Source organism: Calypte anna, chromosome 14 (genome assembly GCF_003957555.1).
Source record: "Calypte anna isolate BGI_N300 chromosome 14, bCalAnn1_v1.p, whole genome shotgun sequence".
In the NCBI taxonomy this organism is placed as follows: domain Eukaryota; kingdom Metazoa; phylum Chordata; class Aves; order Apodiformes; family Trochilidae; genus Calypte; species Calypte anna.
In genome coordinates, this window is record NC_044260.1 from 5701031 (window position 1) to 5727297 (window position 26267).

At 40.6% G+C, this 26267-nt stretch overlaps 2 protein-coding genes and 1 long non-coding RNA gene across 4 annotated transcripts; 2 read left to right on the top strand and 1 right to left on the bottom strand.

Moving 5' to 3' along the window:
• Positions 1-456: 456 nt before the first annotated feature.
• On the top strand, positions 457-3511 carry ZFAND2A (zinc finger AN1-type containing 2A). 2 transcript variants are annotated; one of them, XM_030460097.1, is made up of 6 exons: positions 457-569; positions 1150-1244; positions 1868-1999; positions 2189-2340; positions 2851-2940; positions 3364-3511. In XM_030460097.1, exons 1-6 carry the CDS (start codon positions 515-517, stop codon positions 3371-3373), a joined length of 534 nt encoding a protein of 177 aa, XP_030315957.1. In that variant the 5' UTR covers positions 457-514; the 3' UTR covers positions 3374-3511. The 2 variants fall into 2 exon arrangements, with proteins under 2 accessions (XP_030315957.1, XP_030315958.1); XM_030460098.1 differs by lacking the exons at positions 2851-2940; positions 3364-3511 and adding an exon at positions 2730-2837.
• A 2894-nt stretch (positions 3512-6405) lies between these two features.
• On the top strand, positions 6406-8226 carry LOC115599165. Its single transcript, XR_003988181.1, has 2 exons — positions 6406-6731; positions 8170-8226. It is a non-coding gene; the product is annotated as an uncharacterized LOC115599165 (long non-coding RNA).
• A 13739-nt stretch (positions 8227-21965) lies between these two features.
• On the bottom strand, positions 21966-23027 carry GPER1 (G protein-coupled estrogen receptor 1). The gene has a single exon (XM_008498560.2). The coding sequence runs from the start codon at positions 23025-23027 to the stop codon at positions 21966-21968; it is 1062 nt and encodes a 353-aa protein (XP_008496782.2).
• Between the last annotated feature and the right edge of the window lie 3240 nt (positions 23028-26267).

A 26267-nucleotide genomic window follows, 5' to 3' on the forward strand; every position in this document is an offset into this window, starting at 1 on the left:
CCTATCCCTATCCCTATCCCTATCCCCATCCCCATCCCCATCCCTATCCCTATCCCTATCCCTCTCCCTATCCCTATCCCTATCCCTATCCCCATCCCCATCCCTATCCCTATCCCTATCCCTATCCCTATCCCCATCCCTATCCCCATCCCCATCCCTATCCCCATCCCTATCCCTATCCCTATCCCCATCCCTATCCCTATCCCTATCCCTATCCCTATCCCTATCCCTATCCCTATCCCTATCCCCATCCCCATCCCTATCCCTATCCCCATCCCTATCCCTATCCCTATCCCTATCCCCATCCCCATCCCCATCCCTATCCCCATTCCCATCTCCATCCCGTTCCGTCCCGGCCCCGCCCCCCAGCGCGTGACTCAGCGCTTTCCACGCGCAGTGGGTGGGGCGTTGGGCGGGGCTCCCCGTGACGTCACCGGCGGCCGCCGTCAGCGTGACTCAGCGGGGGGGGCGCTGAAAAGCGGCGGCGGCTCCGGGCGGTTCGGCAGCGGCGGGGATGGAGCTGCCGGGACTGGGTCAGCACTGCTCGGAAAGCACCTGCAAACAGCTCGGTAAGGAGCGGCCGGGGGTTCCACGCAGAGCGGAGGGGTGCTCGGTGTTGTCCTGAGCGGAGCCGGGGAGGGGTGGCTCCCCCCGGCAGCACCCGTAAGGGGTGGGTGGGTGATGGGGAAGGGTCCGGTAGCCCGGTCTCGGGTAAGCCAGGTTCTGTTCGGGGCTGCTGCCGGGTACAGGTTCTGCATCGCTTAAAGGGGTCTAGAAAAAGAGTGGTAGTTGAGCCCAGGGCGGTTGTTAAGGGCTGAAGGGATGAATAAAGAATGAAAGCCACGGCTGGGTCCGGGCTCTGGATTTGTGCTGCCGCTCCCAGCTCTTGGCTGACGCCCCCCAAAATATTCAGCATACAGAGAGCTCCCCAGGTGTTTATAGTTTGTGTTATTTAACACTGTGGATAACAAAGGAGCATTTTTACGTTTTGGTTTTAATATTCAGGAATGACAATCTCTGTAGAGATAACTGGGTTGTGACTAGACAAAAACCTGCTTTGGAATTTATTTGTAGTTTTCTGCAAATACTCTTCCAGGTGTTAGCTCTGCTCCACGAGAATCTGTTTTCCTTTTTTCATTCTTCTCCCAGACTTCCTTCCTCTGAAATGTGATGCTTGTGGGGAACTCTTCTGCAAAGATCACATCCGCTCTGATGACCACAAGTGTGGCTCTGCCTACAAGAAAGTAAGGAAGTTCCCTGCCAGGAGTCAGCAGTTCCCACTGCAGAACTGCGAAGTCATGTTTGGGTGGCTGCTCTGAAACTGTGGTTTCAGTAAAAATAAATGGAGAACCACAAGGTGTGAGTTAATGATATGGCTGCATTTCACATATATAGACATAACATTTCTGAGGCCACTGTTGCTGGGTTCTAGTTTCTTTCCCTTACACCAGAAGGATGCTCTGTCTTTTAAATAATGTATTTGTGGCCTAAAACTTTGTGCAGCCCCAATCCTTGAAGTTGAAGGATGGCAAACATGAAACCACAGAGGAAATAAATGGAATAAGTGTGGGCAGAGTTTAGTGTCTGGCTCTTACTTGGGCTTTGAAGTGTTTGAAGGCTGTAATTCCTGAAAGCTTAGAAGCATATTTAAAGTCAGCTTCACAAATATGTTGCTCTAAATTGATTTGCAAAGCATGTCTGACTTTTTAATGTAATGATTTGCTATTGTGAAGTGTATCTTTAAAACCATTAGTCAATGAGTAGGACATAAAGCTCCTGGGAATACAATTTCATCATCTGTGGGTAAGGGAAGAGGAAGGACAAACACAGCTGGGTGGGACTTGTAATCTCTGCTGTCTGTCCTCAGAATGTGCAGGTTCCAGTGTGTCCCCTCTGCAATGCACCTATCCCAATTCAGAAGGGGGAAATCCCAGATGTTGTGGTTGGAGCCCACATGGATAAGGACTGTAAATACAATCCAGCACAGCAAAAGCAGAGGGTAAGGAAGCTGCTGTTGGAATCTGAGCTTGAATACTTGGGAAACGAGGTCTCCTGACAGCAGGATGTGCAGAAGTGTGCTCTGCTTCATGGGAATTCTGGGAGCATTCAAGCCTTCCTGCTTGGCCATTACTTGGGAAGCTGATCACAGCACTCGAGCATTGCCGATGTTGTGTCCTCTGTTATTTAGATCTTCACAAACAAGTGCTCTAAACCAGGCTGCAAAAGAAAAGAGATGATGAAGGTGGTTTGTGAGCAGTGTGGTGGCAACTTCTGCATAAAACATCGACATCCTCTGGATCACAACTGCACAGGGAGCAGCCACCCCATTTCCAAGGCAGGGTAAGCTGGTCTGATGGGACTTTGGGCTCAGGCTGAAATTTCAGAGCTAGTATTGGGGACTGGTGTGGAGCTCAGACAAATGAGGAATTCTGTAAGCTACTGGTCAATAAAATAGCTGCTATTTTATCTTTGAGCCTAATTTCTGAAAACCTGTGAGCCAAAGTAAAAGCTTCATGTCAAATGCCTTCCTGAAATCCTTCCAGATTTGCTTATCTGTAATGTGACTCTCAGTGTCTCCTGAGTGTGAGCAGACACTGGCCTTCTCAGGTACTCCTTGGGGTCTGGAGTTAAATACTACAATTTTTTTTTTCTGTAGCACCTTGGAAGTACCAAAGAACAAAATCAATACTAAAGTTTAAACTTGGTTTTGATTAAAATGTCTCTTGCAGGCAGATGGACCTTTCTTGTTCTTTGCAATAGAGCTGCAAGCCTTGTGTGACAAATGCAGATAATTAAACTGGAAGAGTGAATCTAGTAGCAGGTGCTGAGCCTGGTTGTATTTCTCTGCAGATATGCAGCTCTGCTGAGAGCCTCTCAAACCCCCTTCGACTCAACGGGAGCCATTGGAGTGCCATCTAATGGGAGTCAGCAGCACAACAGGTATAATAAGCTGGAGAATGAGACAAATTGTTTAAAAATAAAAAGTCTTGTGTCATCAGGGTGTAGGAATGCCACTGTCACACCCTCAACTTTTGGGGGTTGGTAGGTAACCTCTGGGTGTTGGGAAGGCAGCAGAGGGGTTCTGACAGCTCAAGGGGATCCTCACTTGTCTGTACTGTAGTGATGGAAGCAGCTCTATAGACACAAGCATTAGGGTGTCAGATTATCCTGACAGCAGGTTGGTCTGCTACCTGCTCGGTGTGAGGCTTGGTCAACTTCTGGGAGAAGTGGCATCAGAATGGGAAGAACAGCAAGAGTCTGAATTGCAATAAATGGCCGAAGCCCTTCCCTGCCATGTTGCACCTCCTTGTGACTGAAAGCTTTGAGTGTGTAACCCTTACATTGCATTCTTGTGTCTTTCAGATGCAGGTAGTGGCTCTTCACGGGTGGATCAAACCTCTCTCCACCTGCAAGTTAATCTTGTCTACAGCTCTTTACATTTTCTATGCAATTAACTTATTTTTGTATCATGTTTTATGCATTCAATAAACTGTCACAGTTTCCAAGCCAACTTTATTTGAGCCTATAGTTGGAATGAGAGCTGTAATGCCATGAAAACTACTTGGTGAAGGAAACTGGGGAATGGTGGTAGGAAAAAGATTAAAATGGCTATGAAAGAGACAGCTTTACTTAACTAAGTCTGAACTGTGAGTTTTCTAGGACGAAAGTCTGAGACATATGATAGTAGCTGGTCTTTCAATCCTTTTGCAAATTACTTGGCCCACAGTGCAGCATTCTGCTTGGCAAACAACATACATCAACATGAAGCCAGTTTTCCATAAGCTGCCTCTCTGTTTCTAGATGTCATTGGAAGTACTTGATTTATAGAGCCATGCCTTGTTTTTCTAGTTCCTCCCTAAGCAATTCACTGAGGCTTGGTGCTGAGAGAGGCATGCACAGCATAATTCTTCAGAATTTATTACCCCTTAGATAGAAAACAAGATTTGCAAAAAGGAAAAAAAAGATAAAAAGGAAGCTTAAGAAAAGCAGTATTAACTGTGTTCTGTGTAATGAGTATGAGGTCAAAATATAGCATGGTCCAGGGAGGCTCCTCCTGCTGAAAAGCTTAAATAAGTGAAGACTTGAGAGATGCTCCATCTCTTACCCTGATCAGCTGTCTGGGCTCCTTAAAACTGCATCAATATCCAGCAGCTAAGCTTGAGGCCTGAAATACTGGAGGTTGATGGAATGGAAATGTGCTGTTAATGAACAATGCTAATTCCCCATCTGGGATCTAAGTTGACCTCTCATCCAACTAATTGTGAGAAAAATGCCAAGGCTTACTGATGATGTCAGGGGGTCAAGACCTCAATTTCATGTGTCACTGGAGCCATTCCTCTGCACACTGGGGCTGGTGGGCTGGGGTGTTGGTTTAGGACTAATTGAAGGGTAATTAGAGCCCCCTGAATCACCTGCAGCTCTGAGTGCCCAGTGCTGTTTTGCTGAGGTGGGAGGATGAGCAGCTTCTGTAGCAGAGATTGTTGTGTTCCTTGACCTGAAAGAACTCATCTTTGATACTGTAAGAGATTGGAGCAGAAGTGCAATTAATGCAGATGCTTCATACACCCTTGAGGTGTTCTGCAGGTGTGCAAGGATTTGGGTGCTTTGGGTTTCTCTTTGGTGAGGCTTAATCCTTGGAGTTCTAATGCTGCCTAAAGAGGAAATGTGAGTTCAGGTCCTTCTCAGGGACAGCATGAGAACAACCTCACAGCCTGGTAACTACCACTGACTTACAGACCTTTTAGCAGAAAGGGCAGAGATAATGTAATTTTCGCTAAACACCCAGAAAAACGTGTGCTATCCCATTTCTTGTCATCCAGGAGGAGGTTTTGGAGAGTGATGAAAGGTATTTGGAAGGCTGCAGTTGGCTGGGAGGTTTGAGTTACTGCTGCTAATTCCTTAGAGACTAGTTTTGTGGAATTGTGTGGTTGTGACAGTATCTGTAATACTGTGTTTAACCACAGGATGTCACAATAGGGATATACAACAAACCAATTATTTTTAGGAAGCCTAAACATAGAGAACATTGTTTCCCTATTCATTTTGGAACAAAAGCTTAAATTACAGCTCTATTTCCAGACACCAGTGCCTACTCATCATCTTGTGTGCTCTTTTAGCCATAGCTCAGCTCTAGTGTGTTGCTGCAGTACTAGGGCTTTAAAAATCTTTCTGTAAAAGATGTAACTGGCCCCAGGCTGTCAAAAAATGCTGTGAACCCCCTTGGTGGTGTGGGAAAGGGTTTCCAGTGGAGGGCAGCAGCAGGTGCCGACGATGGTGTGAGGACATGGACCAGCAGCAATGGGGGGGGACAGGATTGGTACCTCCCGGGGTGGGGGAGAGGAATGGCAGAAGATTTGGACAGCAGAAGGAAGCAGAGGTGTGAAGGTTTAATCTTTTCCCATCGGTGTATATAACAGAGCTGTGGCCACCAGTGTCTCCTAGGACAGCCTCCCAACTCTTACTGGCATCAGAGCAAATGGAAACAGGGAAAAAAAAATCCTGTTCCAGGTTGTCATGAAAAAATTGCTCCACCTACGTGTTTGTTTCCAGTAAACATTCCTGACTGGTACGGGGAAATGGAAACGTTTGTGCACGTGGTATTTATAGAAAATGAAAACATGGGAAGCAATTTGTTCCCTGGAAACCTTGTCCTCAGCGCTGTTTTCCCGTCCCTTCCAACCGCAGCACCCGCCTCTTCCCAGCCCGTTCCTTCAGCCCCGATCCCCACAGCAGATACCGATGGTTCAAGCACTTCAGGATCTGCTGCCTGGAAGCGTTCCAGAGCCACATCCCGCGGCACCACCAGCCCGCCTGGCACCCCCGGGCCTCGGGGAGAGTGCGGGGTGGGGCTCCGTCAAGCTGCTAGGGTGCAAGGAGGGTGGGGGTGTCCCTGTCAGGGTGCGGGGAGGGGACACACACCCTGTGAAGGTGTGGGGAGGGGTCCCTGTCACGGTGTGGGGAGGGGGGACACACCCTGTCGAGGTGCGGGGAGAGGGGAGGGGTCCCTGTCAGGGTGCGGGGAGGGGGGACACACCCTGTCGAGGTGCGGGGAGAGGGGAGGGGTCCCTGTCAGGGTGCGGGGAGGGGGGACACACACCCTGTCAAGGTGTGAGGAGAGGGGAGGGGTCCCTGTCAAGGTGTGGGGAAGGGACACACAACCTGTCAAGGTGCGGGGAGTGGGCAAGGTGTGGGGAGAGGGGAGGGGTCCCAGTCAAGGTGTGGAGAAAAGAGAGGGGTCCCTGTCAGGGTGCGGGGAGGGGACACACACCCTGTCAAGGTGCGGGGAGAGGGGACACACACCCTGTCAAGGTGCGGGGAGAGGGGTCCCTGTCAGTGGGGACATCCCTGTCAGGGTGCAAGGGGGGTGGGGGTGTCCCTGTTCAGGGTGTGGGGAGGGGGGGGGATGTTCCCAGTCTGGATGCGGGGGCTCCCCCAAGCCCCGTGTCCCCGCTCCCACACGCCACGCAGGAACCACCCCCGTGCCACCTCCCCGCGCGCGCACAGATGACGTCACTCGCCCCTCCCGCTGCCGGCCGAGCTCTCAGCACGCGTCTTCCAGGTGGGCGCTTCAAGTCCGAAACCGGCTTCCTATTGGTGCCCCTCCAGATTGGCACATCGGAAAACCAATAAGAAGCCTCCTTCCTCTACCTGCAGCCAATGAAAAGGAAGGGGCGGGCCGCGGCGCCAAGCGTGGGGCTCAGTTAAATGCGCGGAGGAGGCGGGACCCAGAGGTGCGTGCGGGGAAGGGGCGCGTGTGCTGGGTGCCCGCATCACGGGGGCTCTGAGCTGGCGGGGGGGGGGCTCCTCCGGGAACCCCCAGGGTCTCCCTGCCCGGCGGGGGCTGCGGGAAGGTCGGAGCGGCTGTCCGGCCATAGGTGCGGTGGTGGAGGGGGGGGCTCTTCCTCCCGCATCGCAGCTCTGTCCCTCGCTCTGTCCCCCTCGGTCCCTCAGCGGCTGTGAGCTGGGTGCTGGGTTTGCGGCGCTGGGGAGGTGATGGGAAGCGCTGGAGATGGGATGAAAACCCGGGTGTTCCCCTGCGGGGGGTTCTGCGGCAGGCTCCGGAGAGAACCTCGGGGAAATTTAAGAGTTTTGTGGTTCACGCACACACCGACACCCCCACCCACCCACCCCTCCCGCTAAAAAAAAACAACCAACCCTCCCCAAAAAAGAAAACAAAAACCCAGGGAGGGTTCGTATGGGTTCTGCCTCCCTGCCCGGGGGAGGGTTTCCCTCTCTAGGTAGGGTTTGGGCGATGTCCCTGCCGGGGGGGTTGCCCTTCTCTAGGGGAGGGTTGGGGGATGTCCCTGTCGCTCTGTGGGGTGGCTCAGACCATTTCTCCCCAAAACTTGTACATCTTCAGAGGTGCCGGTGCCTACGGAAATGGGTGTGGGGGTTGGGTTAGCTTTCCTCGTATGTTTCAAGCGAAATATTTGTGTTTGGGTCAACTGCGGTGTTTGTGGTGTTACCCGGGAATTGACTCTGCTGGGGCAGCTGTGGGAAGGCATTAAATCCGCTTTTCCCTCGGGGAAGTAAAACGCAGTTGCTGCTAGACCTGGTTTTAAAGCAGAATCTGCCCACTCCTTCTGTCAGTGTCAAATGGCAGATAAAACTCTGTGATTCTTTAAGGATACTTTTCCCACGTTAATCTATATGAAAACACGCACAAAAAAGACACCGTTTAAACAGAACTGATGGTTTTAAAAGAGTTCACTAATCAAATAGGCTGAGTTTTTGCTTGTGGGTGTGTGTTTCTGTGGATGAGAGCTGACAGCCACATTAATGTGTTTAGAGAAGAGAGAGGTAGTTTGGGTGGTGTCTGGGGTTGGCAATTGATCAAACACTTCAGGGTGGTGCCTTAGGACATGCAGGAATCACAGCATCAGCAGTGGGGGATTCCCACCAGAAGGGTCACTGAAACCTTTTCCCCGAGATGGAAACAGGGTTTGAGTTTTCTCCAGCAGCACGAGATTCTGGATTTACAGTAGTAATGCATTCCTAAAGGAAACATAATGAAAATCCTCCAAAATGGGTCAGAATTTTGTGCAGCAATACCTTTCATAGTTATGTAGTCCCAAACAGTTCTGGTACTGTTGTCTAACTCTCTGTATAGGAAACTGGCACTTCATATTTTTAAAAGTTCTAATTGCAGTTTGGTGCTTTCTGTTACAGAAGAGTTCTGCTTGAGGATGCCAAAGATTAATATGGAAAAAAAAGAAAAGAAAGCAGCAAAAAGAAAAAAGGTAAAGCCAGATGTGGCCCAAAAAGGAGAGCTGGAATCTGAAACTGAAACAAAAAAAAAGAAACAAGATTTGCAGGTAGGTCCTCCCAGTTTTGACTACTGTTTGATTCAATAAAATGTGGATATATTGTTACCTGGGATGTGATGGATTTAGAGATTCAATTCTCAGTCTGAATTTAGTATTTGATTCAGCTGCAATGATCCCTTTGGTGCCAAATACTTAAAATGAAACTTAAAAGGAGAAGATAAAATAAAGCAAATCTGAATGTGATTGTGGAAGTCAGAGTCCAAGATCTGTTTGGTTTGGATGCTTCTGTAAAAGAATGGGTGAGATAATGTGGGTGAAAGTGGCTTTAGGCAACTGTCATATGGCAATAGAGGCATAGCTGGAGCCTTCATGTGATCCCAAGTGGCTGGAAAAACATGAAAGATGTTTTCTTGGAAGTCCTCTTGATTTTTGGACAGAATGTCAAGTGGCCAGAAGGTGTCAGCAGTCTCTTTGTATTTCTGAACATTTTATGAGTTAATTTCATAAGAAAGAAATTAGCAATCTGGAGATGTTATTTCATCTGTTTCGTGGTGGATGTGATGCATAAGCAGCGAGATTAAATTCTGCTGGTTTGAGTGGTTGCTGGAGAACATGAATTAAAGTAATATGAAGAGGTTTGAAACTGTTGAGATGGTGGAGAAGGAAATGCAAACGTTTTCTCCTCAGGATATCTCAAGGTGTTGTTGAGCCATGATCTTAAAAATTCTCATGTTTCCTGGCCTGAAACAGATCAGATGTGAAAGCTGCTTGCTACTTAATTTATCATGAAATCTATCAGCTAAATGGAGATCATATAACTAAAAAGTAGAGTTTTTTATTTTGTTATTAGACTTAATTTAAGATCATTGAGGAAAATATTTTGAGAGTTTTTGCATGCCCAAGTGTCTCCAACTATAACATCTAGAGTTTGTGAAACATGATATTAAAAATAACCAAGCAACCTATTGGCAGTAGCTGTTCAGAGGTGTGTAAATTCTTGCAGTTTTGAACTTGGGAGAATTGATATTATAGCCTAATAAGTGGGAATGTTTCTCCTTTCCTTTGTAGGTGTGTGTTATAGACTTCTAGATTCAGTGTACTATAATTCATTGAATGAAAACAGTTTTCTGGGGTAGAACAGTGTGAAATTAAAAAGTCAAAATTAAGATTTTGTTGCCTGTGATAATCTGTATAATTTCATGTAAAAGGGGAAAAAAATCCCAAGTGAGCTTTAAACCCCTTAGCAAGCGAGAGCCCTTTTGGACCATCTGGTGTCAGATTATAAGTGCTTTAAAGCCCCAAATTAGTTTTTGTTGCCTGTGCAGACTGTAGGACTGTGAAAGAAAGGGCAAATATTAAATGGCAAGAAGACTTCTTAATACTATTAGGAAACAGCATGAGGCACAACAGTTCTTAGCAATAAAAAAGTTGGTGTCAGTGGGTGGTTTAAACATGCATTTAGTGTTAGGTTTAGGGAACACCATGTAAGGTTTATGACAAGTAAATTTTGGCATCAGCTTCATAAACTATAACTGTTTGTAGCAGGAAAGTGTAAGCTGGTAAATGATGGGGTTTTTATTTGAAGTGGCTGTTGAGAATGAAAAATGGAAGGCAGACCTTAGACAATTTTATTTCAGAAATGGTTAATGGAAGTTTGGTTGTTATTCAGCATGGATACTCCCAGCTTTGTGTGAAACACTCAGCTGAGTCACAGTGACAGCTGTGCTTTAAAATGCTTTTGGTCATCAAACCTGGAAAATGTAGTAGAAAATGTGGAAAATGCATTAGAAAAACAAAAGGTAAAATGAGTGTGTGCAGGAAGATCAGGGGGAACTCTGAGGCTGCAGTGATGGAGGCTCAGTCTGATGGCTTCAAAGAAGAAATGTGGATCAGAAATTAAGGCAACTGTTGATAGAGTTTATTCTAAAGCCTCATTTTCTTTGATTTTTTTTTTTTTACTTACTTTAAAATAAGCTGGAGCCTTGTTACAGAAATTCTTGAAGCATTACAGCTGGATTCTGATGACTGTGATTGACTTTGGGTGCAGTAACTGAATCAAGGAAAACATTTTTGAGGTTCTTAAAGTGAGGATGGGTAGACTCCAGTTTCACTTAAGGAATCTCCTATGTGATGGAAAGAAGCCCAAAGATAACTCTAGAACACATTGCTTGTGGTGGGAAGAAAGATTTCACTGCTCATTAAGTCGCTTTACTCTCCTGTGATTTATTTTTTTTTTCTGTTCTAGTACAGCATTTTCAGTCTCCAAAGTAAAAACTGCAAATCTCTGATTGATTTTGTTATAGAGCTGCAGGCAGGCAGGTCGAAATGTGCCTTAAATGAGTGGATTTAGTATACATTGATCATTCCTCCATTAAATGAGTTGCAAAAATTCTCACCAGCCTAAGACTAAGGCGTTTTTCCTTAGAATAACTTGCCCTTTCAGAATAATGTTGATGTTTTATTGATTTTAATCTATTTAGTTTCTTCTGTTTACATGAAATAGCAATAAACAATTCAAGACCAATATAAATGTTTTCATGACTGATGGGGGAACCACACTGCTCGAAATGACTCCTCTCTCATGGAGCTCAGCAATCCAAGTTTTCCAACTTCATTCAGCCTCATGGTTTTTTTCTGCTAGATTTTCATGTCACTGTTTCACTTAGCTGCTTGGCAATAAACCCCACATTTTAAACATTGATTTTTTTATTTTTTTTTAAATGCTTGGACATTAGTTTTACTTGGGTTTTAATGATTTTGGAGTTTATTTGTATCTTAAGCCTGCTGTTACTTGGAGATTAATCTTTGAAATTGTCACATAACGTGGATATAAAGAGATTTAAAATGTTCCACCTGAACTGCTGGGCTAGAGCTAAATCCTGACTTCCTAACCAAAAGCTTCCTGATGCTCCTTGTCTGAGACAAAGTAACTTTATTCCAATCCTTTGAAAAAGTATTTATAATTTTCTTACTGTATCTCTTGATACAGCAGCACCCTTGGAAGTGCTTTTTTTTTGCAATTACCTGTTTGCTTCTGGATTTCTTCACCTAATTTTAGCTGCCAGGAAGGTTATTGCACCAGCAGTGCTGACACTTGGAACACTTTAGGTAGGGAACAGCATTTTGTGGTTGCTTCTACCCAGAATGGCTGCATCAAGGGAGCTTTTAGCCCTGGCATTTCAGGGAAGATCTTGGTTCTCCAGTAATGTTTTCAGAGCTGCAGGCTTTCTGCAGAACACTGAGAAATTCTCCCAAAGTTGAACATTTTTAGGCAAGACTCAAAAAATCCGAATCCATGGAAAACAGTATTAATTTTCTGTTCCAGTTTCATCTAGCAAACAACTTCAAGGAAAATGGCATTGACTAAGAAGCAATCAATATATATAAATAAAATCCCCTTGTTGGTGGCTGAAGGTACTTCAGGTGATGCTCATACACTCAGAGGGTCTTCCCTTGGATATTCTTTATTATCCTCAGTGTTCCAAAGGGTTGGAGGAGGAGGAATCAATGCTTCCCCCAGATAAAGGCAGAATCAGTGGGAAAGGAATTTAATTTTTGAGATTCCATCCAGATAATACAAACAGTGGCAGATAAACAAGTAGCTCTTGGTGTTTCTTCAGGCTGAGGGCTGGCGTGCAGGTGCCCAAACAGTCAGATCACTGTTTACTGAATGGAAAATGGCAAAATGAGTAGGGAAAGGGTTTTTCTCTTCAGCTTGTTGGAGATTATCATGAAATCCAGTAAGGGGCTGCTAAGCTCTGCTACAACAAAGCAAACCACACAACCTAATTCTTTAAAGTCATTGTTTGCTTGTAGTAAAAATGATTTTTAGGGTGTAGAGATAAACATTTTGGCCTGAGCTTGGTGGGGCAGAGATTGGAATAGGAATGCTACTGTGATGCTTGTAATCAGGTAACTGGGGCACTAATTTGAATGCTTACAGAATGCAAAGCAGACATTCAGGCCACAAAACTTACCAAACAGATACTATAAAGGTGTCATCAGAAAGTGTATTTATTTCACAACCCACTAATTCATACCTAAGCCTGTTGTTGAAATAATGAGTTGTGGATGATTTGCAGAAAGCCTCAGTAATCCTCTATTTGTCCTTTTTAAATTTTATTTTAAAAATTTATTTAATTGGTAACTTATCAAAATAACTTGCTTTGTATTTTCCCATCCTAAAAAATACTCTGAAGTTACAACTTGGTGTAATGTTGCAGGAATTTCTTACAATTACCATGTAATATTGGCTCTATCTTCTATCCATTACATTTTTTGGAAACTGCTTGCATTGCAATTCTACTGTCAACTTTTTCTGCTTTTGTTTAGTTTTGCATTACTAGCTTAATCCTCTGTTGTATGCATCAGTGTTAATCTTTGTGTAAGAAATATGTAGAAAACCAATCTTAAATCTTGGAAAAAAGGAAAACAAATTCCAAAAAGTTGACTTTATTTAGCACAGCCTCCTAAAATAAGACTCCTGTCTTGTACTGGATTTTATTTTTGACATTATTAATAATAAAATCTATTCTAAAGATGAGTTAGAGATATCTAAATTATCTCTAACATGCAAATAGAATTTTGTCCATGTAGTGAAGAGAAGATGCCACAATCTTTCATCCTCCCCCTACCCTCCCATCTGCCCCCCACATCTTGATGTAAGAATACATCAGCACAGAGCAGTTTTCTGGTGATAAAGGGGGGGCCAACAACAGCTATTTCTTAAAATAACAAAGTTATGTCTGTATGGATATTAGTGCAATCTGATTAGTGTGCTGGTTCTGATTGGTTTATAATTGAAAGCTTTGGCCTATTTCTCTTTTTTTGAGGTGTTGAATGTTTTTTCTTGTGTTATTGGTGTATTTTTCCCACTTGCATAAAGAGAGAAGCTTGCTGGCCCATTGGCTTCTGCTTGGCTCTCTGCAGGATGGCCTCCTGATAGCTGAAAATAATCACGAGGCTTTAAACTCATTTGGGATTTATGACTTAGTGTGGGAGATGTGAGTTGGTTTGTTGGCTTTCTTATCATCTACGCAGTGTTTTTCAAATAGGAAAATGAAAAATAAAAATGAAAAAAAAAAAGCCAGCAGAATTTGAGGGCAGCTGCTTGTGGGTGTGAAACAGTTGTTTCTTGCTAACACTTTTCCATCAGAATATTGATAGAGTTGTTTTAAATATTTTATTAGCTACACATTTATTTACTTTTTACAAGAGGTAAATTTGATTGTAACACCATATAGTGTTCATAGAGCAGGCCTTTAGTAAACAGACATGGCTCAGAAGGTACAAAACAGTGTCTGAAATACAGATATGCATAGATTGGGCTGAATAATTTTACATTCCTTTGAAAATTATTTTTGTAATGGTAGGAACAGATTTCCCAGGAAAGAGTACTCACAGCTGGGAAAACAGTTGCTACTTTGAAGATGCTTTTCCCAGGCGAAAGGCTCACGTCCCCAACTGTGTTTGGTATAAACAATATGTTGTGTGCTTCTTACTTTTGTTTAAAGAAATCGTGGATTCTTCATCACATATTAACTAGCCAGAGTTTTATGCTACTTCTGAGTTATTTGCCTCAACGTCTACACATTTCAAATTAATTCCAGACTTTATTAATACAGCCAGGGTATGAAAGTGGTGGTGAGTTTGAAACCACTCTTCCTTCTCTGATATTAGGAAGGGAAATTCTTCCTTCTCTTCTTGGAGGATTTACTTGATGTTTCCTCTCTGCTGGTGCTGTACAGAGTGGTGAGACCTTCCTTGATGGGTCTTGTGAGGTTTCCAGTATAAATCCTTGCTTTCATGACTTAGCTGCAAGTATCTTTACAAGATTGAAAGTCAGGATTCCCACTCGTGAGCTGAATTTGTTGAGCAACAGTCTTTGAGCAGTTGTTGAAGTCAGGAGCAGAGGTTAGGTTTGCTTGGGTACATGTCACCCAGCTCCAGTCCAGGGAGAATGCTGGTTTTGGTCCTTTGTCAATTATGATTTTTTTTCTTGTTCTATGTTAATGACTTTTAACTCATCATAGAGAGAGGCATCAGAAATGAAAATTGCTGGAAAAAGCCCAAATTGCTGAATAGAGAATTTGGCACAAAAACTGAAAATGTGTACAACTTCAGTTAAAAAAAAAAAAAAAAAAAAAAAGTCTGATGACATGTTTGAATTCACAAAACACATTCCATTTGGCAAGAAATGAAGTTGTAAGCTTGAAAGCATAAATGTTGGCTATATTCTGATATAGGATAAAGAACAGAGAAATGGGCATTCAAAGGCATTCTTGTCATCTCTTGGACCTTGGAAATGTGTACAGTACAACACTGATGCAAGCCTGAATCTTGTGGAATTTATTACTTCCTCTTCATTGCTCTTGATACAGTTCTGTTAATGTTAATTTCTTCAAGGAAAACTAAAATGGCACAGATTTGGCTGTTTAAAATGTTTATTCTAAAAGCAGCAGTTTTCCCTGTCCTTGACAGAATGTGCTGCTTTTTTAAACAAGGGAGTCCAGGATAAAGATTTTTATAAAACACAAATTATTCTGTGTTGATGGGTTAGATTTAAAAATAAAACCCAAAACCAACCAACCAAAACCCCACAGCATTTTGGAGCAAAGAGGGATGATTGCTTCCACACCATGAATGAGACACAGGAATTATTTAACCAGAAATATCTTCCTCTAAAACATCTTCTGTGCTCAGGTGAAATATTGTGAAGCACATGAAAGATTAGTGTGTATTTATATATGTTAATAAATTACAGCATAGATAAAATGGCTCTTGGGTATTACATCAAAGCCACAGAGACTACTAAATACTTGTAATGTGCTTGTCTGTTACACCCAACAGGTAATTAGAACAAAAAATTAATCTTTTGACTATTAGAAGCTGCCAGATATAATAAAGATACAACCATGAAGGGATTTGATAGGGGAACCTCTAGCTTAAAGAACCAGACTCCATCTTTGAATACATTTACCTATTTCTAATTGAATCCCACAAGAGTTCTGTAGGACATCAAACAGAAGATCATCAACCAATGTTTTATGAAATTTCTCAGCATTATCTTGATAATTTGCATCTGTAAACCAGGCTTTTGCAAATGGCATGTAGATACACAAGGGAAGGCAGCTTTACTTCTATCATCTTTCAGTTTGAATCATGTCAAAACTGTTCAGAAAATGCACCAAAGACTTAATGATGCATTGTTTAAAAAGGAATAGAGTGCTTTTAGAAAAGAGAATAGCAAATCTTAAATATGTGGGGAAAATACATGCTTTAAATAACTGTCATTCTAGCATAACTTTTACATTATGTGCTGAATCATAAATGGGAGTTATTCCTCTTTTATCACTTGTAAAATAATAAAGTGATTACAGAAATGTTATCCTGACCTGTAATCTGGAGCTCACTGAGATAGGTCATGACCTTTTTGTGGACTCAGTAGACTCTGGACCTTTTTGCACCTCATTGGATTGTTCTTTTTTTCTACTTATCTTTGGAACAGACAAATTTTTCCTATATTATGATGAAAGCTCCATCTTTCATGGCTATTCTTATGTTCAGGTCTGTAGCTCTGTGATCTTCTAAAGGCATTTTAATGAAACTAGTGGGGTTTTGTTGTTTGTTTGTTTTCATGGTAAAAGTTTGTCATGCTTTGTTTAAAACAAATGCTGTCTTCTTTACAAAGATTAAGTCATGATCTGCTTTGGGCTCAGAATAGGAGCAGCCAACTCTTCTGATCCTATACACCTTGTAATAAAATCTTTTGGCTGACACCCTAAAGATGAGACCCAAGAAGAGCACAAGCCTAGCAGGAGTCAAGGACAGTTTTCCATGGATCCTGATAGATCCCTTGTTGTGAGCATGCAACTATATTCTGAGCAATCTGACATCACCTTTAGCAGCACCTCTGCCACCAGTTTGTGCTTCAGCAGCATCCTGCCTCATCAGCATCTTTAGTATAAAACCAAAGTGTCACATTTCTGTTATGATATTAAAAGTTTGATGCTTGCAGAAGTCATTCCTCTATGTCTTTGAAAGCCAAGCAAGTTTATAAGTTAAGTTCCCAGAGGTGACACTGTCTATCCACATCTTCCTTTCTTGCTACTCAGTCATCAGATGGATATTTGGAATATCATCACGAGGGTTAAGTGAGCTCTGGCCTTGGTTTCTTTCTCTCAATTTGCTGTGTGCACTTCACTCATGACCAAGTACTGGAAAACAAGTGTTAAAAGTTTTTCTACAGTCAGATAGAGGCTCTATCTCTTTTGTAGGTTTGAATGGAGAGAGATCTAAAGGAAGAAACTATTATTTTCCATTTTGTGTTTTGGCTGAGAAAAGGGAAGAGAAATGTTTCTGTGCTGAGGCAGAAAACAAATCTATCTCCAGCACTATTAAGCAATTCTACCACTGAGCTTTTTCTGTAAAAATAGCCTAAACTTCAATTTCTAAGGGTAACTTAGCAATATACTAATAATTTTCTTGTTTCTCTACTATGTCTATTTTTTTCACATGTTTTCTAGAGTCCTTCCAGAAAACACATAATTGCCATTTGCAAAGGTTTTAAGCCTTTTCAGTGATTTTGCTTGAAGTTTGAGTTGGAATTTGTAAACCAAGTTGCAGCTTCGGAAAAGCTTACCCTGCTGCATGAAATATTTATTTAGAGGAGGTATATCTGAAAAAGTTTGATTTGACTTTTTATTACTGAAAAGTTCATGTTTGTTAATATAGAAATTAAAAAGTTCTGTATATATACCTGTAGCAGACTGAACAATGTGAGAAAATACCTTAGAAACATGAATATGGTTTTATTGTTGGGCTCAAACAACTTCCAAAGCCTTCCTAACACACAGATTACTGTGAGACTTGTGCAGTATTCTTTAAATTTTGTAGTGAAATTCACTGGACATAAGGAAAATAACTGCAGGAGCATGTGAGAGACTGAAAGTGATGAGCTGAGCCTGCACCTCTGAAGTCCTGAGGGCCATTGCTTTGCTTTCATCTTGGCTCAGTAGGCAGCTGATAGTTCTTAGCTCCTGGCTCTCTCATGCTGCCATCTGATGGAATGGAAGTCTAAAAGGCAGACAGAGCTAAGGGCTAAAAGTTTGGGGTGTGATATGTCAATGTGGAAGTAATAATTTGGACAATGCTGTTGAAGAAAGGACACCTAAAGTAGAAGTATGAACAGAGGGTGTTCAGATTTTCAAACCCAATGTGCCTCTCTAAACCAGAGCCCAGGGCAGGTACCACAATTCACATCCATGTGTGCATGTCTTAAAATTGACTTGTTCACTATCATCTGCTGTTGTATATTTAACATTAAAAAAAAAAAGATAAAGTGCAATTCCGGGGTGGAAATGGTTTATTGGTGACATATTTATTAAACAGGATATAAAAATAATAACAGTTTCTTAATGTAAGCAGAATCTGAAGGAGGAATGGCTGCATCTAAGTCTCTGCTGATGGGCTGCTGTGGATGTCATTGGTAATGGAAGCATAAATTTCTATTGCCTAGGTATAATCCAATCAGCTGTATTAAACAATTAATCTGGCCTTTGCTCTTCTGTGATGGCAGTTTTAAATATTTGCCTGATGGTCTGAATGGTTAAGGTAAGACTTTTGGAGTGGAAAGGAAGGATATTGTCCCTTAAATTAAAATCAAACCCTTATCTTTGCTCTTTTCAATCAAAATGAAATTAATTCATTGCTTTGCCTTCATTACTGGCTATTAAAATTCAAACCTGCCTTCTTCATACACTCACTTGTTTTTCCTACTTATGCAGAAACAAGTTCAAATGGAATAAAATGGTAATCAGGGTTGAACTTGACATGGTTTTGGTTACACTAAACCACTTTTAATATGTTTCTTGTGTAACAACCCCAACCATTCAAAATTGACCAGACAACCTTTTCCCTTTTGCAGTCTTAATAAACAGCTGAGAGAATACAGCAAAATCCTTACATGGGAAAAAACTTAGTTAGCTTCTAACGTAACTTGATGGCTGGAAAAAAGATTAGAGCCTGTACTGAACAGGCAGTGATTTTTTTGTTTAAAACACAGGTATTTAGTCTGAAATGCTAAATGCATTTTGTTAAAACCGTGTGATCAGTTTGGGGTTGTTGTTTTGTTTTGTTTTGTTTTTTTTAAAGCTTGCCTATTTTCAAGTTTAGTAAACTGGTTTTATATGCCAGAAAACACATTTTAAATCAATAATATAAACGTTAGATTACAGTGGTGGAATATAAGACGAACTTATCTCTTTTTTTTTCACTTGACAGAAACAATATTGAAAAAGCAGTGTTATTATTTTTTCAGACTGCTGATTTTTTGCTTTTTAAAAGCAGGGAAAAAAAAGCTTTGCATCTTGCCTGTATTATGTCAGTCTTCCACAGATTCTGAGATCACCTGACTCATTCATTTCAATTCCCTGTCACATGGCCTCACATCATGTAGTATCCTTCAGAAATTAGGCTTCATCTTGAGACTGACTGACTTTGCTTTTTCTAGGTGTGGATGTGTTGTGCCTCCACACTTGGGATTTATTGTAGCTCCTGAAACTGTTGAGAGAATGCAAAGTGACAGCATCTCTTTAGGACTACTGCTAATACTGAGACTGTTGCTTTCAGTCACATCAGGTTCTGACTGACACCAGTTTGTGCTCTTTGGATTTCTTTTTCTTCTTAGCTATTCATTAATACTCTGTGCATTCAAGATATTTTTGTTTTAAATTATTCTTTTTAAATGGTCTCAGGGATTCTTTGATTTCTTTCTGGTTTAATTTGTTTGTAGTTGTTGTTCTTTTTTTCTTTCTGTGTATTTTTCCTAATCCTAGCCTTCTCTTAGGTGGAGATTTGATGTAGAATATTATAGCAAAGAATCTGTGGTTTTAAAATCTTTTAGTTGTCATCAGTCCAGCAGTTTAGAAAGGCATCCTTCCCTTAAATTAAACAATTTGAGAGAGAAGAGAGAGAAAAGTTGAGCAGTTACATCAAAATTCTTATTTTCATTTCCCATTTCTCCTACACTTCCAAAAGGTTTTGTTTACTGATGGATTCTTTAATTTTAAATAAAACTAGATTAAAAATGGATCTTTTTTCTTCATGGATAAACTGTGGCAACAAGTTACTGCAAAATACTGGGCTGCAGAATGTTTGTGTATATAAATACATGGAAGCTGTATATATTATTTTGCATATAGTTACATTAAAGAAAAAAAAGGGGGATTGGGAAGAGCGTAGTATTTTTTCACTTGGGAGAAGACTTTTAATTTATTTAAAGTGAGTAGTATGTTTAAATTTAGTCATTTCAGGCACAGTTCATAAGCTTGTACCACAATCTAAGCTATGTGATGAGTTTCCTATTGTTTGTATTTGTAATTTTTATTTTAAATGTGCAGTAGGTTGTTTTAGGTTGACTGGTTTTCTTCATACTTACAATAACCTGATATTCTTAGTTTTCACTGTGATGTCAGGACGTTACTGAATATGATCTATAGAAGCAAACTATTTCATGGCATGTATGAACAGGGATTTGCTGCTATTGTCTGTTTATTATTAGAAGCTTCTGAGCAAAGATACTTTGATTTGTTATCTCCAGTGGTGATGAAAGGGCTTCTACCATAGCCTTGATCAAAAAATAGATTCCTGTATTCCTATAAAGCAAAATAAGCAACAACTACAATAGGGAAAGTGTAACCCAAATGTCAGGATTACACAGACCCAATATATCTTTAAGCTCAGATGTGTCCACACTTCATGGAACTGCATTTCCCAGAGAATTATCCATTCCTTGAGTTCTGCGTTGTCTTTCAATATGTGATTAATGTGCATTGGCAGTCAACAGGATATGGGTCATGTGGGTAATTCCAAAAGTGAAAATAATGAGGAAAAAGGGCTATGTGTGATGTAGCACAGTGCTGGGACATTTCTTGCTAAGTGTTGTTTAGCAAATCGTTCTCTGCAGGCAAGGCAAGGCAATGCTGGTGTATTTCTTGAGAGAAGATGTGTTTGGTGTTTTCTACAGGGAAGATGTGACTAAATGTTGTTTTTCCTTAGCCTGTGCTTAGCAGTCCTGCACAACAAAACTCCACCCTGCAATTCCTGTTTCAGTTGCAGGAATATCAAGCTATCTATTTCCAATTCAGTCATCGTCTTGTGGCCTTTCTGTTTATAGGTCAAGTCTTCTGTGGCCAAAGCTTCCACTAGGAAACTTCAAGTATTTCATGAGAAATATGTGTGGAATCATTGTGTTCACTGTTTTCTTTATTGCTTAGTAACTTCAGTCATTGTTTTATGTCTCTAGGTTTAAAAATCCTTTAAAATCCATTCATGTGCTAATTAATTCTTGTATGACATTTGGAAATAAGACAAAGCATTCTGCAGAGTTCTGGTGCTGAAGTCAATGAGCAGAGAGTGGAAATGAGTTTGTTCACTTCAGAGATGCAGCAAGAGATGTTTTAATGACTTTGCACACTAATGTCGAAGAACTTTATAGCTTCCTCGGAACAAGTTCAGCGGTTACCTCCGCTAAGCATCTATCAGATTTAAGCCCCAATTATTTTCCAGCAGAAATCAAAAACTATGGTTTTCAAGTATGTTGTGCTAACATTTGTTTTCTTAGTATAATTAATGTTCAGATGAACAAAACAACCAACATGTATCTTAAAGTCTTGAAAGGCCTGTGGTTTCTGCACGTGGGATGCATGAAGTGCAGATCAGATGATAACAAATCACTCTCCCAGTTCTTCCTGTATAAAAACTGAGGCTTCTGTCATTTGCATAAGCAATTCTTAACTCTTTTGCTTTTTAAAAAAGCCACAGCATTTTGTTCTGACCATCAAAATAGGCCTGCTAGATGTCATTACATCTCATACAACTTGCATTTAAATCTGAAGGCAGGTATGAATGTACATATGCACACACACTGGCATTTTTGACCAAAGGCCCAGTTAAGTCTGTCCTGGGAAAGACTGGCTTGGGCAACCCTTAAGAGACCAAATAAAACATTACCTTTTGCTTCTGTGAAGTTCTTTGAGATGAGCAATATAGTCAGAGATTACTTCAGTTTTGATCAAGTGCTGATGTAAATAGTAGATTACTTTTATGAAATGAAAACTCACCAGGGTGCTAGATTATATTAGGATTTCCAAACAGCTAATCATGGAAGACATGCTAGAATACAGTGAGGATAGTACTATGTAGTTCTTCTAAACAAAGTCATTTATCTTAACAGATTTGGCTGAAAAAAATCAATGTTTCTGCATCTCCACATCAATACATCGTAATGATTTTTTCCCCCCACTCTTACAGCAGCTTCATTATTTCAGTGAGATGACACCTTACATACACCAGCAAAGTATCATCTCTGAGAATTAGGTTACATCTAGAGTCTTCCTTACTTGATAAAATTTTCTTCTATATTGTCATTCATATGCGGACAATAGAAAAGGAGGCTCCTTCAGTGCTCAGCTTTTAATAATCCTGTTCATAATTAAATATAAATCTGACTAAAACATTCTTCTACATGAAAGTCTTGCCATAAAAACGTTTTGAATATAAACCTGCAGTACTCAGTAGGGCGATACAATATATATATCTATATCTATACATACACAGACACACTTCTGTTAGTAGCAAGCATTTTGTTCACTATTGGCACAACTTCACAGTCATATCATTTGTACAACCACCACTAAATCAGACTTCTGATTGCTCATTGCTGTCAGGGATGACAGACGTTAAGGCAGCCTGACAAAAGCGATGTAACGTTGACATTTTTGTTTTCTGTTCAATGTACAGTCGCAGTTTGTCTCGGAAGGTTTCCCCTAGAAAGCTGTAAATTAAAGGGTTCAAGCAGCTATTGGAAAAAGCTGCGAGGTTCACAATATGTCCTGTTAGGGGGTAATCATGTCTGAAGGATGGGCTGCTTGAAGAGGCAGGCTTCTTTTGGAGAAGCTGAACGCTAATGAAGACGTTTTCAGGTAGCCAGCAGATAAAGAAAACCAAAACCACCACAAAAATCATCCGAAGAGCCTTTTGCCGCCGCAGCCGGAGGCTCCTGTGCTTGTGTGCCTTGATAAGAACTCGGACAATTAAGGAGTAACACAGCCCGATGATGACAAAGGGGATAATAAACCCCAGGGTTATTTCTAGCCACTGGATTTCTTTTACATCTGCAAAACAAAAATAGACCTCTCCGGTGTGCTGTAAATGCACGGCTGTAAATGGAACCAGTGCTGCAGAAATTGATGCCATCCATATGAGCCCACAGCTTAACCTAGCGTGTTGCATAGTGCGAAATATGTTGGACCTCATTACTTTTGCCAGGGCTATGTATCTGTCAAAACTCATCCATGTCAGAAAGAAAATGCTGCTATACATGTTGATCTGAAGGAACAAAGACATAAAGGTGCAGATAATGGTGATATCGTAATACTTTTCGTCAAGATTGAAAACCTCAATCAGGGAATCGGCCACCAAAATGAGATCAGCTACTGCAAGGTTTATGAAGTAAAGGTCTGGAATAGTCATTTTTTCACGAAAGCTGATGTTGACCACCAGTATCAGAATGTTCCCCACGAAACCGATAGGAAAGAGAAATATTGTGTAAAGACATGATAAGAAAAGACTGATAACATATTGCTGGTGTTCTGATTTATCAGCTAATCGAGAAGAGATGCTTTCGTTACACAAATGGGATCCATTTAGGTTAAAAGTTGTGCTGTTACATATAACAGGTGAGGCAGAATAAGTTTCCATCGTTACAGTATCAGCAGGAAAGGTTTTAGCCTTCACAGTTTGGTGGTAATGCCAAAAAAATCAGACTTTTGGCTTCTTTCAGCTAACTTAATAATAAACATTTTGTTTGGTATGGAAACAGATGTACACATTTTTATAGGAAAGGACATTTTTCTAGAAGTCAAATTAATTAGACTTAAAATTGAAACATAACAGTCCAAGTAGTAAGTTTCTGATTTTTTTTTTTTTACAGGACACTATATATATATTGTAAATGAGAGAATTTGCAGTTCCTGTATGCCTTAAGATTGTGTAGGAATCTCTTTACCATTATGGCATTTGGATCTCTTTAATAAAAGCTTTTCATCAACAGTGTTTCTTCATGCAAGTTGGAAGGCAGTAGAATTTTAGCTCCATTTGTTTTCTTTTAATTATCAATGAACATCCTTGGACCTGCAATTTGCAAATGGAAAATCATTAATCTCATACTCCAGCACTGTACCATATGCTTCTGCTAATTGACCAGACACAGCTGAGGCTGTAGGAAGCTTTGTGTTTGAATATATACACTGAGGTCCAGTGAAAAGAATATAAAATTTGTTCTAGATGGTAATATATTGTGAGGGTAGTTCTGTTAAAATGTTCCCTTTCCTTTAGGGATTCAGTATGGGAAAAAGAAGAAATATAGAAAATGAGGGAGTTTGGCTTATTGAAGAACTGTTTCTTTATATATATATATAAACTTTAAAAAGAAATATTTATTTCAGCAGCAGCTTGTAAGACAAAGTCTGTGACTGAGAAGACAAAAGAGATGAAAAGCAGCTGGTTCCTTGCACTTTCAGGGGGAAGGAAAAGGCACATTTTAGAAGGGAAGGTAATACAAGCAGCATATGGATTTCCACCAGCATTATTATACTCAATTTGCTTTTCTTTGTGATTAATTCTGTTGCATTGACTTCCGGATAGGAATGAAAAATATCACTTATCTGATTTGTTTACTTATAAATGTGGGATGCTTTGGATTGGAAGCATTGTTGGAAGTTTATTTAAAACAAAAAAAGCCCAAACAAACAAAAGATACTTGAAACAAATAAAACAGCAAGAAAATTATAAGCCAGGGTATTTTGTGTTAAACTTTCAATATTTTTAATTGCTTTAATCTTAATCTTACTATCAAACCCCTGGGTTTAATTGCCCTAAAACGTATTAAAAAAGAGATAAATTACTTCCAAGTAAAATTAATTCATATTTCTGTATTTTAATGACTTAAATTGTGCTCATGTAGGGTCTGGGGGAGAAAAAGGAACTGACCACTTCTGGAACAGGAGTGTTTTCAGTCAGAAATATAGCTGTCAGTTTGCTTAAATATATCAAATTAATCAGAAGTAGATAGCTGATACTTAAATAAAGATGCCTGTTCCAAAGCTGGTATTTCTTAATGAAATAGACATAAGTACCAAGTAGTTGTTGCTGTGTTTTCAATAATTTCCAGAATATCAATCTTTATGCTAAAATATCCGTATGAAATTACACTTATTTAAATTAAGAAGGTTTGGTGTTTGTTTCAAGCAGCTATGGAAGTCAGACGTGAGCTGTTGTATTTTATATAGCATCCTTTTTATTTTTATCAAGACAGTAAAACTGTTTTGAATACAATAAAAGATAAACCAACAGTCTAAGCAATTGATTTTAAAAGGTCAGTCTGTGGTCAGATTTTAATTACATCTGAAAGGCCATTGAAAGCCAAGCAATTACAAACATTACAGGTAACCATGGACTGCAAAGCACTTTATTTTACCTTAATTCTATTCCTTCAGAGCTGATTTTTCATCCAGACAACAGAAGGCTGCTTCTTGCTCGGATACACACGGAATGGATGTGTCAACTTCGACTGTCCTGGCAGGAAAAACTTGCACTGAGGTGTGCAAAGCTGCCCTGAATGCCACTTGTTGACAATTCAGCAGTAAAAAAAAAATAAAAAAAATCATATAAAAGTCCATTCAGGTCTAAAACGTCTTAAATAAAGGATACTTTACAACAGCAAAATGCAGATCCTGCTGCATGTCCTTGGCAATAAAACAAGTTTTATAGATTCCCAGGGTTGTTCTAATTTGTGTGCAGTTGAAGTGCTGCTGAACAGCCTTATAAGAGTAGAATTAACCCTGTTTCTGCTGGTCTCTAGTTTACTAGCATTAATCAAGCATCTTTTCTTGTAGTTTTCCATTTTCTTTTGCTGATGTTCATTTCACCCTCCATTCTGCCTCTAGCAGAAGTTTCACTTTATATATTCTGTGCCAACCTAGGGCTCAGCTGATCAGTAATTAAGAGATTTATTTGCCAGTTGGAGCAAAACATTTTTTACAGAGATATAAAGCAACTTCTCTTTTATATGAGAGTTTTTAAAGCCCTCTGGAGAATCTACAGCAAAATGTTCAATTGAGAGGAATGTCTCAGCTGAGAAAGGTCATTTGCTAAACTGCCAATAGAAATTTCAGTTTTCCTACCTTCAAGTCGATCCCGTGGTGGATGTTTGGATTTAGATGTTCAAGTGTACATCATCATCACCATCCTCACACTTCTTCAAATTGTTCAGCTCAAAATCACATGGATAAAATATGCTTGTTTTTCCAGAGAACGTGGAGCCCTTGGTCTTGCAGAAAAACACCAGTAGTGCAGGTGGAGTTCTGCATTTCAGCTGCAGGGGGGAAAAACTACTTGACATTTCCGGAAACACCACCTACTGGTGGCCAGAATTTTTAGAATGGGAAGAAAGTTAAACCTTTTCCTTTCTCATGAAAGAGAAATATTTTACTTCTGTAAGTTGCATTTTTTTGATTGTATTGATCTGATATCTGAATGTTAGGTGCCAATAATGGAGGATATTCTCTACACTGATGCAGCATTTTGCTGCTGCTGGAATAAGATGAACTGAAGCTCAGCATTCAGGATTTCAAGAAGACAATGTTATATTTTCAGAAGTGTAAGCAATTAAAAGAGTAAGCAATTAACATCTCACTATAATGGATGCATTTCATCCATTACAGTGGTCAAATATCTCTAGATTACAAAAAACCTCATCTGTAGAAAAATCAAGGAAAAGTTCTTCACACAAGTGGCTTTGGGAGTAGAAGGCAATTTGAATTTTATATGATTTGGGTTTTTTTGTGACAAGCTGTGCATAGGAACACAGGATTTTGGCAGTGTTCTTAATTTTAAGATGTTCCAACAGGATTGGTCTTCATCGATAGTTTTGGATTAAAT

Excerpts from the sequence above, each read along its gene's own strand:
- ZFAND2A (XM_030460097.1), top strand. The coding sequence starts at position 515 with ATGGAGCTGCCGGGACTGGGTCAGCACTGCTCGGAAAGCACCTGCAAA. Across the intron at positions 570-1,149 it reads AAGCACCTGCAAACAGCTCG|ACTTCCTTCCTCTGAAATGT; the intron begins GTAAGGAGCGGC and ends TTCTTCTCCCAG. Across the intron at positions 2,000-2,188 it reads CAGCACAGCAAAAGCAGAGG|ATCTTCACAAACAAGTGCTC; the intron begins GTAAGGAAGCTG and ends TCTGTTATTTAG.
- GPER1 (XM_008498560.2), bottom strand. The coding sequence starts at position 23,027 with ATGGAAACTTATTCTGCCTCACCTGTTATATGTAACAGCACAACTTTT.